The following is an 11,818-nucleotide window of genomic DNA, read 5'->3' as shown; positions in this document are numbered from 1 at the left end:
TATCCGATAAATCAGCATATAGAACTCGTTCTACTCTGGTCTTGTGAGAAAAATAGGGGCCTTGGATGGTATTGCGAAGGAAAAGGCATCGTAGCAGCGCACACTAGCGGGTGGGTGGGTGTTGTATCCATATTTTAATCTGGGTGTGTGACCTGTACTGAGCACCGACAGCCACTTAACGGCGTGACGGGACAGAGACGTCGGAGGGACGAATCGTCTAGTAAGACTTTGTCTTTATTTTAGAGATAGAAGCGGCGAGGAGAGAGACGCTCTAGTGAGTCTAGTCCCTGTTCACTTGTGTAGGCTACTTTCCAGTCTGAAATATTGCTAACCTTTCGTCTTCAAGGCTTCAACTGGGTGTGAATGTAAAGAAGCCACATCTACTTCGGTTTTTGTGAATTGCTACCTGAAACGACCGTTTATTTGAACATTGCGAATGTTTACTGGAAACGTGTGTGTGTTTGGGTAGTGTGTGTGTGAAACGAAAAATAATAGTTAGAAGGACTAAAAGATAGCTAAAAACTGAACAATTTTATGATAGACCTGTGTGTAGGACTAAGAGATAAAGTGGATAGTAATGACACAAAGACATGAAAGGAGATGACTGTCTTCATCTCTCATAACACGCTGTCGTCACTTTTACTGCCATCCCGTTCCTGTTCCAGGAAATACGCCGATTGTATTCATCGGAGTTACTGTTTGTAATCTCTGCCACGGCCTCTTGTTGCGTGTTCATTCACCTGACGATCGTTGACTGTGTACAGTTGGCAGACTCTATAGGGGTATTTCAGTCACTCCCTACTAAAGGTATACCTTCCGTCTCGCATGGCTAGCTGTTGTGTTTCTGGGGCATGACATTTTTGTACTGCGGGCGCATAACCCACACCGACGCTGCCTAACCTCGCACTTGCAGTCTACGAGAGAGAGAGCAAAACTCCCTCTGCGATAACCACTGGGGTATCTGCTGCCCCTTGGCAAGTACACCAAGGTGCAAAGAAAGAGCGCGAGGAAGTGTAACCCAATGGGGCTAACACTGTAACACTAGCGAGTCTGGTTTCGCTCCCCTGCACGAAGCAAAAACACACACATACAGACTGTCAGACAGGATTCAGGCTGGACTCACATGGGCGCTAACAGAGCTCATCAGTTAATGTAACCGTTACACCAGTCTGCCTCATCATCTAATCGCTAGTCAGGCAGCTGGGTAAGTCTTTACTCAACACGTAGATGGTCAAGTAAATATCTGTGACCTCGGTATGTGTTTTCCTACATCACTAATGTTGACTTGGCTTTATTGGTTCAAATAGAATCAAGCCATCTCATATAAAACTCTGCTTGACTGTTTCGTCTCGTCAGTAAAGAAAAACCTTATTGCACGCTGAAAAATCTACATGGAGTATGATCAGATAATATTTCCACTTTTTCCGCTTTTGACTAATATTGCAGGACAACAAAATGTCTACTGGAGAGATGGTGTACACTCAATAATATATTTTCTTGACTCATTATAGACGTTTCTTATCTGGGCAAATGTGTTTCAATTAACAAAATAAAAAAGTTGCGCGCTGCCCACCTTTACTTAATGGGAGGGAACTCGATTAGAAAAATTATCCCTAAGTCACCCGTAATGATTCACTTCTCTTAGAAAACAGAAGTCGGATAATTTCAAGCCGAAAAAAATGTTGTTAACGGAATCTCTGCTCATATGGGTCAGCAGAATCCCATTATTATAAAAAATTTTAAACTGTGTGGTTCACTGATCCCTTCTTTTCCTGATTTATTTGTCCAACCAGCGTTAAAACATGCTAATTTTAATTGTTATGTATTATCTGCTTGCAGTTAGTCCGTTCGTGGCTTTGTTCAAAAGTCCTCTCATTATCCTTGGCAAGATGCAACTTATTTTCTTCTTGGTTATTGTGCTACGTCTAGTGCCAACAGGTGAGTGTATCTCGTTTTTATCTGTCGATAACAGGCATTTCCCCTAGCATATGACTACACTCTTATTTATTAGTAATAATTGTATATGTACAACGCATGTTTTATGCGGAGTTTGCAAGTATTTCTTCACTGGGTGCCAGTCGTGGTCCGTATGGCCTCAGTTCCTCTCTGAGCTCACTCCCACCTACACGCCCGCACCATTTCTTCGCTCATCTTTTGACACTAAAATTATCCTTCTATACTCTGATTCTTTTACCACCTTTAGGTCAAAGTTAAGACACATCTTTATAAAACGACAACTTAAACTTCACTGTGACTTTCTCCTGGCCATGAACTTGCATAAAGGTTGTGAATAATTTACTGTGTGTCTGAGTGTGTTTGTGGGTGCGCCTGTTGTACACGGGTATGTGTGCATGGATGTTGATGATTTAGTCCCTTCATGCTTTATTTAAACTGCACTGAGCAAATCTTTGGAGCTTGGAAGCTTATTATTATTATTATTAATAGCAAAAATAATAATACCTCCACTATGTCTGGTAATATCATTAATATGTGTTTGTACGTGCAATTTGCAGGTAGCAGGGAAACAGAGTATAATTCCTCTAACACGGCTATCCTACACTGCATATTTCCGGAAAACTCTACGAGGACAGATTTTGTAGTTTATTTTTATGACGAAAATGGCAAAACAGGTATATCACACATCTCTCTGTCTCTATAGAAAAGATATATGCATATCACTTTTAAATAGTCAATAGTGTCTAATTCTCAAAAACGTTTTTACAACTAAGTCAACTTTGGTGTAAATACCCTTCTGGTGAGTTAATCTTCCAGTAAACCCAGCTGTCGCGAACAGGTACACGACACTATAAGTATAAGGGATAATTAGTAAAGGTAATGCAGTGAGGGTAAAGCGATAAATACCCACTTTCCTCATAAAATGGTGGTCCTGAATAAAGTAGTCTCAAAGACAATAAAATAGTTTACCTTTAAAAATACTCTGTCGACTTTACTGTGACATGTTGGATAAAACTTTAGTCAAGTTATCGATGGATTAGAAAATAAATAGGCAAAAAAAAAAGGTCAAGTTAAGTTGTTGACGTTCCGTAAAATCGTAGATTCCTTTTGTTGTGGCAAATGTAACTTGCATATTTAATGATACTCAACTCAAATATGTTTAAAGATAAAAAGCTACTTCTCTGTTTTCAATACATCCTACAGAGCTGCTGGTGGATTGTGCATGGGAGAGGGACGAGCTTGAGTGCATCCAACAAGAAGGTTTCAACTGCAGGTTACCTGTGCCCAATACTGCAGAAATCGAAGTACCTCAGATATTTGTTACCAGACCAAGCCAGATCGGATACACACTTAATGGAGATGACCCCAGTAAAGTCAACTTTTGTCATTTTGTTGAAAACCAAAGTGAGGGACGAAAAGAAAGCCAGAATAAAACTCAGCAAATTAACATAACCGAAAACAATTATGATCACAAAGGTAAACACTAAATACTATGTTTGCATTTCTTTTGAGTTAAGACAAAGATACAAACATGATTTCAAATGCATTTTCCTCATAGAACTTTAACACGAATGATTTATTAATTAAACATTTATATGTAATATAAAGTTACGTATTTTATGTGTTCTACAAAATAGTTTTGATAGAAGTTTACTAGTTTATGCTTGATGGTCATAGGTAAACGTTTGAATTCAAAAGTAATAGAGCATAAATGTATATATTTACAATGATATAGTTTTGTGTATTGTATGTATGCTACTCTTTTGTATATTCTTTCAATAATTGTTGCTGCTTTTATTTGTCATTTAAACACATGTACTAAGAAACATCTTTTCATCAGCATCAAGTGACTTTCCTGTTTGGGTTATCGGCCTTGTTATTGGAGCAGTTCTCGCCGTTGGAGTAATCGTGATTGGCATTGTGCTGTACAAGAAAATTTGCAGAAGTAAATAAAACTTTATATTATTGTACAGAACATTATTATGCCTATATGTAAATATAACTAACAGTAATACTAATAATACATCATATACGTAGTAGTTAATCGTTTAACAATACACAATAGTACTTATTTATTCTTTGAGAAAAGAGTAGGACACTCATCTGTATAATGTTAAAAGGAGACACGTGGTATGTAGTCGTGGCAAACTGGTAAATCTGACGATTTATTACAATTGTGTTTGTCAGTCGTTATCAGCGAATGAAAGACTGATAAGAGTTCGTTTTCCTATCTAGATAGTATTTAATATTGTAAATGTTGATAAGATAATGCTTCCAATGAATACACTAAAGAGGTCACCTAGATCACAGTGGTATTTGCTGGTTTTAAGAAAATGCAGCTGATGAATAGTTTCTGTAAATTGTTTTACACAGTTTAGTAAATGTAATCATTTCTTCTTTTTCAGATTTCCAGACGCATAAACCGTAAGTTAACTGTGGGAAAAAATTCTGTAGAATTTCGCAATTGTTTTCTCTGGGTTAAACTCTTGTTCGCTAAATTATAAAATAGAAAACATCAGAGTAAAAGTGTATCCTTCTTTAAATCTGAAACAGTTAAGCTTTGTGAGTGCAAAATTATTAGAATAATTCTTTACATTGACATTATCAAACATCAATCATCATCAGCAGCAGTATGAATATTTTTAATATTATTATCATCATAATTTTACATTTGTATGTGCTTTCACACGTACCCACAAACTGAGACACAAGCATTGTCTTCTAGATTACAAGTTGTTCTTTGTACATTATCATTCTTATTTCAGAGAGGAATCGGATGAAGAGTCTCCATCCTTGGTGTCCACTGGAAACAGCAAAAGTGATGACAACTCAAGTCGGTCAACTGTGAAAGATCAGTTTTTTCCTACTCAACGGAGCAGTCGTCTTGTTGATGAGGACAGGGTTTCACTTAATAGTTAATCATTAAAGGACGATTCTGGACTTCATTCGACAAAAAAGCTTTTTATTCTTATAAAAATCTAGATTACTGTTACACTCATGTAGGAGATATCCTCTGGATAATGTACACACACATAAACTCTATGTTCACAAATAATTCAGTCCTTCCAGGAGTAACAGCCATCTGTGCTTCGCCAAAAATGTTGTACTTAGGCTCATTAAAATCACAATATTATTTGGCAGATTACTTTACTATTATGTTTATAAGTTCATTTGTTTGATATTATTGCTCTCTTTGAAAGGGATAAGTGAGCGGTTGGTGCTATGATTTATAAGTGTACTAGATTAGTGGATTGAATGTACTAGAAACTGGATTTATTGCTCAGCATGTATGAATCATAGTATTTATGGGTTTTTGTTATTGTCGTGTTTTGCTAAACCATGTACGAAATGATCAATTAAGTATTGTTGTTATTACTATTTTCCAGTGTCAGTGGTAGCCTTTGGATTCCTTACGCCTTACTATTGCATTCAAGATCATTTAAATTCTTGACTCATCAAAAATTGTCATTTTTGTTTATTGCCTAATTGTCATTTAAGCAAGAAGGACTCGTTTTGATTTTTTTACATTTCAATCTTATTGCTCCAATGTGTTTTGATAACCATTTTAAATACCAATTTGCATTGTCTTTCAAGTGAATAAATATTTTACATAACAAAAAATAAGACTTGATCATTCGTTTTCTCAATGCATTGCGAGGCAAAAGTGAGTGTTGATTTTTTTTTAAAGAATGCTTGGTGTTTCAAATATATTGGCAAATTGAAGACCTTTTTCATTGTGTCAGGTGTTGTTGCGGCCCTATGGAGTAACAAGAAATAAACCAAACCAAACTTATTTGTGTTAAATGAGCAGATCGTGGGAGAATACATCAATGGCCGTGAGACCCTTACAACCCAGCAATCAAGAAAAAGAATATTAATATGCTTGCATCTATTTTTCAACTGTGTATAAATTTATGCTCAGGTGTGTGTGTGTGTGTGACAGAAAGAAAAAAAATAGTTCCTGATACAATACTGAACAGCTCTTAATGTAATCAGATATAACGTTCAACAATATATATATAGAGAGAGCAAAGAATGACAGAGGCCAGTTTTTCTACTAATGTGGTCAACATCTCACCGATTGAATTTTTAAAAGCGTAAAACACTTGGCTGATGATTATGTTTTGTAGAAAAATAAAAGTCGATTTAAGAAGGCGATACATTTTTAATGTAACGGTTGTTTTGAATTTTACAGATTTAATTACTTTTTTCTTATTCTTAATTCCAACCTCCTTGTAAAGATAACACATAAATTCTTTTGTGTACTAATCTTACAGCGATTATTACTAATATAAATTATATAATAACATACAAATGCTGCACACAAATCCTCCTCGCATCGCTTGAAAAGGGGAGGTCACTAGGCTCATAAAGTGAAGGAGACGTTGACTCAGTTATCTCTCTCATTGAGTGCAACATTGAAACTATGACAATGTTTTTAAAGTAATAAAGAAAGATTTATATAGCAACTTGCTGCTTACGTAGGAAAGCTCTGTGTTTTTTACAGAGAAGTACACAATCCATGAGGAACTTAATAACACGTGTGTTACTGTGATTGAGACAAGAGTAACAGAAAAATTTATACAGTGCTGAGAAAAGAAGAAAGGGATGGAACTACACATAAGTAAAACCAAATGTCAGCGAGAGTTACAATCACATCACTCCTCACCTTCACAAGCTACAACGACTACCGACTCTATAAAATTATCGAATTATGGTGTTAAATTGGTTACCCTGGTTACGATCTCTTTAGTTAATTAATTTAACAGATTATTAGGAAGACAAAAACTTATGGAAAAACAAATACTCTTTGTGCTCACACAACACTGGGCCAAGAATTTTCTCAATATTCTGACGAGTGACACAAGCTCAAATTCTTTCGTGAAATACTAGTCCTTGTGCACTTAAATGTTAAGCCATCAAGAACTAACAACTAGTAACACGTTAAGCACAGGCTAGTCTCTAGTGTGTAAAAAAAAAAAAAGACCAATGAAAGTAGACCAGTGTAATATTGGTTACTCCAGGGCTCATGCGTACTGAACCCAGAAATTTAAGGCCAATCTGCTCTATTGTTTCTTCCTTATAGGAAAGACTTCTCAATCACTGTATTGCAGGGATGCCCAACCTACGGCCCGCGAGCCATATCCGGCCCGCGACACGGTGCCATCCGGCCCGCAAAACGTCTGCACACAGTGCAGGAAATCAGCAAGTTAGTAATGAAAAAAAGACCTAAAAAACGAAAAACAAGGGGAGAAGAAGTATTTATCCCTACGTAGGGGAGTCTCTCAATCTTTTTTTCGATGGACGAACATTTCAATTCAGTGCTCTTCTCCGCTTTTGGTGTCTCTACGATGAGGCGGACATCAGAAGTTGGTTTCGGGGTAAACAACTTCAATCCCTCTAGATCCCACTAATTACTACATAATTAATCGTAAGTACAACTTGTTTCTAATAAAAAATGGTATCTGCTCTATTTTTGTTCTTTTGTTTTTTGTATTTTTGCGGTGAAGCGGCCCGTGACACGCATGTCGGAAATGTGTATGGCCCGCAGGCCGAAAAATGTTGGGCATCACTGCTGTATTGTGTTTATTTCAATTTAATTAGCTCCAATGAGTGGAAGAGTACAAAGTAAACAAAAGCTACGAGAACAAAACTATAATCTTTTGAAATGTGCAAAGGGCTTTTTGTAATGACCAGGGCAAGTCATATGATATTTTAAACACAGTGTAAAATGTAGATGTAAGTCACATTTACTTCCTTTTCCGTTTTGCAGAAAAACTGAAAGTAGGGAATACGGAACTACAAATTTCTAATCGGTTGACCTTAAATATTTACACAGTTACCACACTGTCGTGCTCAGTCCCACAGGGACAACAGAAACAGCATCATGAACTACCTGTGCCTAATGTTGCTCTTCATCTATAAAAATGAAGGCGTTCTCAGCTGTAAGTTTTGTGCATCTTTAAAGTATGTTGTAATATATTTATACTTAACTTTCTTATGATGACTAAGAATGTATCAAATCGTTATGAAACATTTCCCTTTGCTTAATAATGTACTCTTGTTGTTGATTTTGACTTTTCTCTTTCATTTTTGTTTTTGTTATTTTCTTTCCCTTTTGGTTTCTCTTAGTTTGTTTTCTCTCTATGACGGTCGTAGATTTTAAAAATAATTTAAATTGATAAATAATTACATTAGTTAAGATAAATACAACACTTTTTTAGGATTCTTGACAGTCTTTAAACATTGATTGTCTTGAAGGTACAAAAAGAGATAACAATGAAGCACTCCACGAGAACCTAACAATTCAAGAGAACACACAGGCTGATTTTGTCTACCACCTGAAAGCGAACACCAGTCAGACTTTCAACGATACGGCTTTTGTAATTGAAATAAAGTTGTGTGAAAATGAGAAATTTTACGATGTGTGTCGATGCCGATGGCCCACTGGAGATAATATCAGGTGCATTAATCACAGAAATGTTTCCATGTGTGAGGCTAATAACCACGTGATGCGCTTCTCTCTGCTCGTCAAGCGGACCTACAGTCACATCCTGTGGGAACTCATCAAATTAAATTCACCTCTGGTTGTGTTAAGGAACACGAAACTCCGAGTAAATTGTAAGCAATTCGAAAATGTTTTTATATTTCTTTATGATTAATAACGAATGCACTGAGAACTTTCCTTGAGAGAATGTCGAAGACAATAATCCACAATGAAGACGATGCAGTGCGAGTTGCAACTAAAGACAGTTATTGCACCTACTAACAAAAACGTGTTCGTGTCTACTTTCCTGATCTTTGTTTAATTTTCTTTCTGCTGCTTCTTCTGATTTTAAACAAATGTATCTTAATATAACTTAGTGGGAGAGAGAGAGAAATGGGTAGAAAAGGGAGAACAGCTACGAGTTTCTTTTGCGCAAAAGGTATGTATAACATTCTAGAATATTTTTTAGTACAAAATATCAAAACACACTCACTATATATTCTATTTTTTTCTTATAGACCCACCAAAAGTCACAGGGTTGCAGGTGAATGGACGAGAAGTTAACGAGACTGTCGTGGTTGAGGAGAACCAAGAGGTGAGCGTCTCGTGCTCCTTTACCAACGGAAACCCTCCTGTCACCGTGCGACTGGTGGACGAAAGAGGAAAAACACAGAATTCTACAAAACATGGAGTAGGGCCTCTCGTGATTTCTGTGGGAGGGTTTGGCTGTCAGGACGTCTGGCCGGTCATCACGTGTGAGGCACCGGGCTCAGAACTGAAGAGATCTGTGGCTATTATTGTCAGATGTAAGTATTGTAGTAGGTAGTAGGTAACAGAGTACGAATCACTCAATCATTTTTTGATATTATTTTAAGTCTTCAGTAATTTGCACACAGGGAATCAGGAATTAGTGTTGATCATATTTTTCGATGAGGGTGTAACTTTTAAACAGAGGTCCTATTTAACTAACGATAACTTTTTCCGAGTCGATTGATTTATAATCTGTTGGCGTAGGGTTATCAGTGTAAGAGTTATGTTTACTGAGCTAGAATTTTGTCGTTACAGGAATAAAATGAAAAAGAAAATACATTCTTTTTCTGTATCCTATCATATATTGCAGCACGTCCTGACTTATACAATAATTTGTTAAAATCTTAGATTCCATTTAAACCCGTTATGATTAATTGCAATATGCAACAAAACAAGGCCGACGAAGGTAGAATGTGTCGGTTAACAAAGTCAGTTTGCATGGGTAACCTATGTTACTGCCGCTAGAAGCTAGGGGTAGTGGTTAGGCCGAGAAACACTCTGACACGTTTGTACTTGGGAAGAAATGGGTAATGACAGGTAAGTAGCGACTCCCCAAGGAAACATTCAGACATAGGTCTCCGAACTTGACGGGCGTGAAAACAAAAGATAACCGAGAGCCGTTAGCTGAGTCCACTGCCTCATTGAGTAAGGAAGCAGACGACGCGGATGCGCATAGTAAATCTGTCTCCTATAGGTAGACAGAACTGTAACCGATGATGCTGGAGAGACAAAAAGTAGAATGTCATCTATTCTTATCTATCTTTGTTACCGGCGGCAAGCCTTACTATAGTAGCAATACATTCAATGGTTCTGTCGATGCCTGCTAGTGGTAATGCAACTGTGTGAAAGGATGAGTGATTTTACTAACACACCCATTCATAACAATTGGGCGTTTTTTCAACGAACACAGCAAAAATATGCGATATCTTCTAGACCTATGTATCAATCCCAGAATACTCGTCACACTTTAAAAAATATACAGTTATTTACACTCCTACTGTCACTCTCACACAGTCATACAATCTTGAAAGATCTCACGGTCCTTGCTCATAAATGCCAGTAGTCAATGACTATACTCACAGTTTTGAACATACTCCAGAACTGTCGTCCTTTAACATCAAAGGTAATCCCGAATAACACAAAGAACACAGACAATCCAGTTTCTAAATCCAAGAGTCATCCCTCGAGGCGGATTTTTTCGTCGATCAGGAGACCAATCGGTTTGAGAGGCTGTTGATGATGTACTGAAGTGGCCGTGTTGACAAGTCCTCTCACATCGACATCACGGTCGAGTTTAGTTCGCTGGTTGTTTACACTCACACTGCACGTGTATGGTCGAGTTAGTCTACTGCTTCGTGGTGAGGATCCCAGTGCTGCTGCGTTGGAGGATCAAAGGCGACTGGATGGGGAAGTTTTTGGAGGCTCAGACTGGTAAGCATTAAAACCTGTAATTTGATTTTACACTGTACTTTCTATTTGAAAAACTCTTTATCCATACATACATACGGAATTTTCTTACCTTTAGATAACGCAAAAAAGCCAAACAGTAATTACTGTCCCTCGTCTAGGAGAGGATAAACAACAGGGGTCAGCACCGCCGTACAGAAATTAGTTTGATATCAATATACTACTTTTCACGATCCCAACTAGGTGAGATGTGGTGGTCTCGACTTAGGCGCTTCTTTGTTTGCTGTTACGGGTCGGATTGAAGCGTTCTAACGTTTTTTCCACCAAAGTTTAGGGTAAGATTACTTTTCTCATCTCCATTAACCCTTATATTTCTGACCTCCTAGTGCATGCTCACATTCATTCTTTTCATGCATAGAGTTGTGTCTCAAAGGAGTTAACATAACCAGAAGAACATAAAGTCACGGGCTGATATCTGACAAAAGGCTCTTGACAGCATCGTTGATATCTTTGTAGTTGATTGCATACATTAACATCTCTTAATGTATATAGTTGCTGTGACGACTTTTTTATCCTTAATTTTGATTCATTCTTTGTTTATACATTGTTTATTTACTTGACACCAAGTAAAAATTACATATATTTTTGACCGTCACTTCTGAAATCAGCGTAAATACCTTTCTGTAATTAGACTTCAGTTCTCTTGTTCTCTTGTTTCAATCTCTATCGTATGACATTCAACTATTACCATCATTGTATTCATCGTGCAGTTAATACTTCTTCTTGTCCTCTTCGTGCATCAGGTTGCACATAAGGCCTCAACCAGAGTCCGCCACTGATGTCGATCGGCTGAAACCCGCTCTAGGTGACCCCATGTCCAGCCCTTTCCCTTCATCTCCCTTTCCACCGTTCTTCTCCAAGTTTCCTTTGGGCGGCCTCGTTTTCTTCGGCCGTCTGGAGTCCATCGTAGGGCGACTCTGGAGAGGTCTGCTGTCTGCTGGCGGAGCACATGTCCAATCCATCGCCAACGCCTTCGTTGAACCTGCGTGGTGATGGACTCAGTTTCAGTTCTTCGGTGGAGTTCTTCGTTGGTGATCTTATCTGGCCAAAAGATGTTAAGTAGGCGCCTGAGGCATCTGTTTTGGAAGACGTCAAGTC

At 37.7% G+C, this 11,818-nt stretch overlaps 1 protein-coding gene across 4 annotated transcripts in view; it reads left to right on the top strand.

Moving 5' to 3' along the window:
• Positions 1-1,821: 1,821 nt before the first annotated feature.
• Positions 1,822-11,818, top strand: part of LOC112567926 — a 60,054-nt gene continuing 50,057 nt past the window's right edge. The window contains exons 1-6 of one of the 4 annotated variants that reach the window (XM_025244818.1): positions 1,822-1,938; positions 2,514-2,630; positions 3,160-3,432; positions 3,797-3,901; positions 4,362-4,380; positions 4,722-5,568. In XM_025244818.1, the coding sequence (XP_025100603.1) occupies positions 1,890-1,938; positions 2,514-2,630; positions 3,160-3,432; positions 3,797-3,901; positions 4,362-4,380; positions 4,722-4,875 (717 nt within the window). In that variant the 5' untranslated portion in view covers positions 1,822-1,889 and the 3' untranslated portion in view covers positions 4,876-5,568. Of the gene's footprint in view, positions 1,939-2,513; positions 2,631-3,159; positions 3,433-3,796; positions 3,902-4,361; positions 4,381-4,721; positions 5,569-11,818 lie in introns of those variants that run through there. The other 3 variants (XM_025244820.1, XM_025244821.1, XM_025244819.1) reach the window with 3 other exon arrangements.

This window comes from Pomacea canaliculata, linkage group LG7, assembly GCF_003073045.1.
Source record: "Pomacea canaliculata isolate SZHN2017 linkage group LG7, ASM307304v1, whole genome shotgun sequence".
Lineage (NCBI taxonomy): Eukaryota > Metazoa > Mollusca > Gastropoda > Architaenioglossa > Ampullariidae > Pomacea > Pomacea canaliculata.
Note: the sequence above shows the minus strand (reverse complement) of the source record. Positions and strands in the feature narration are given on the sequence as shown.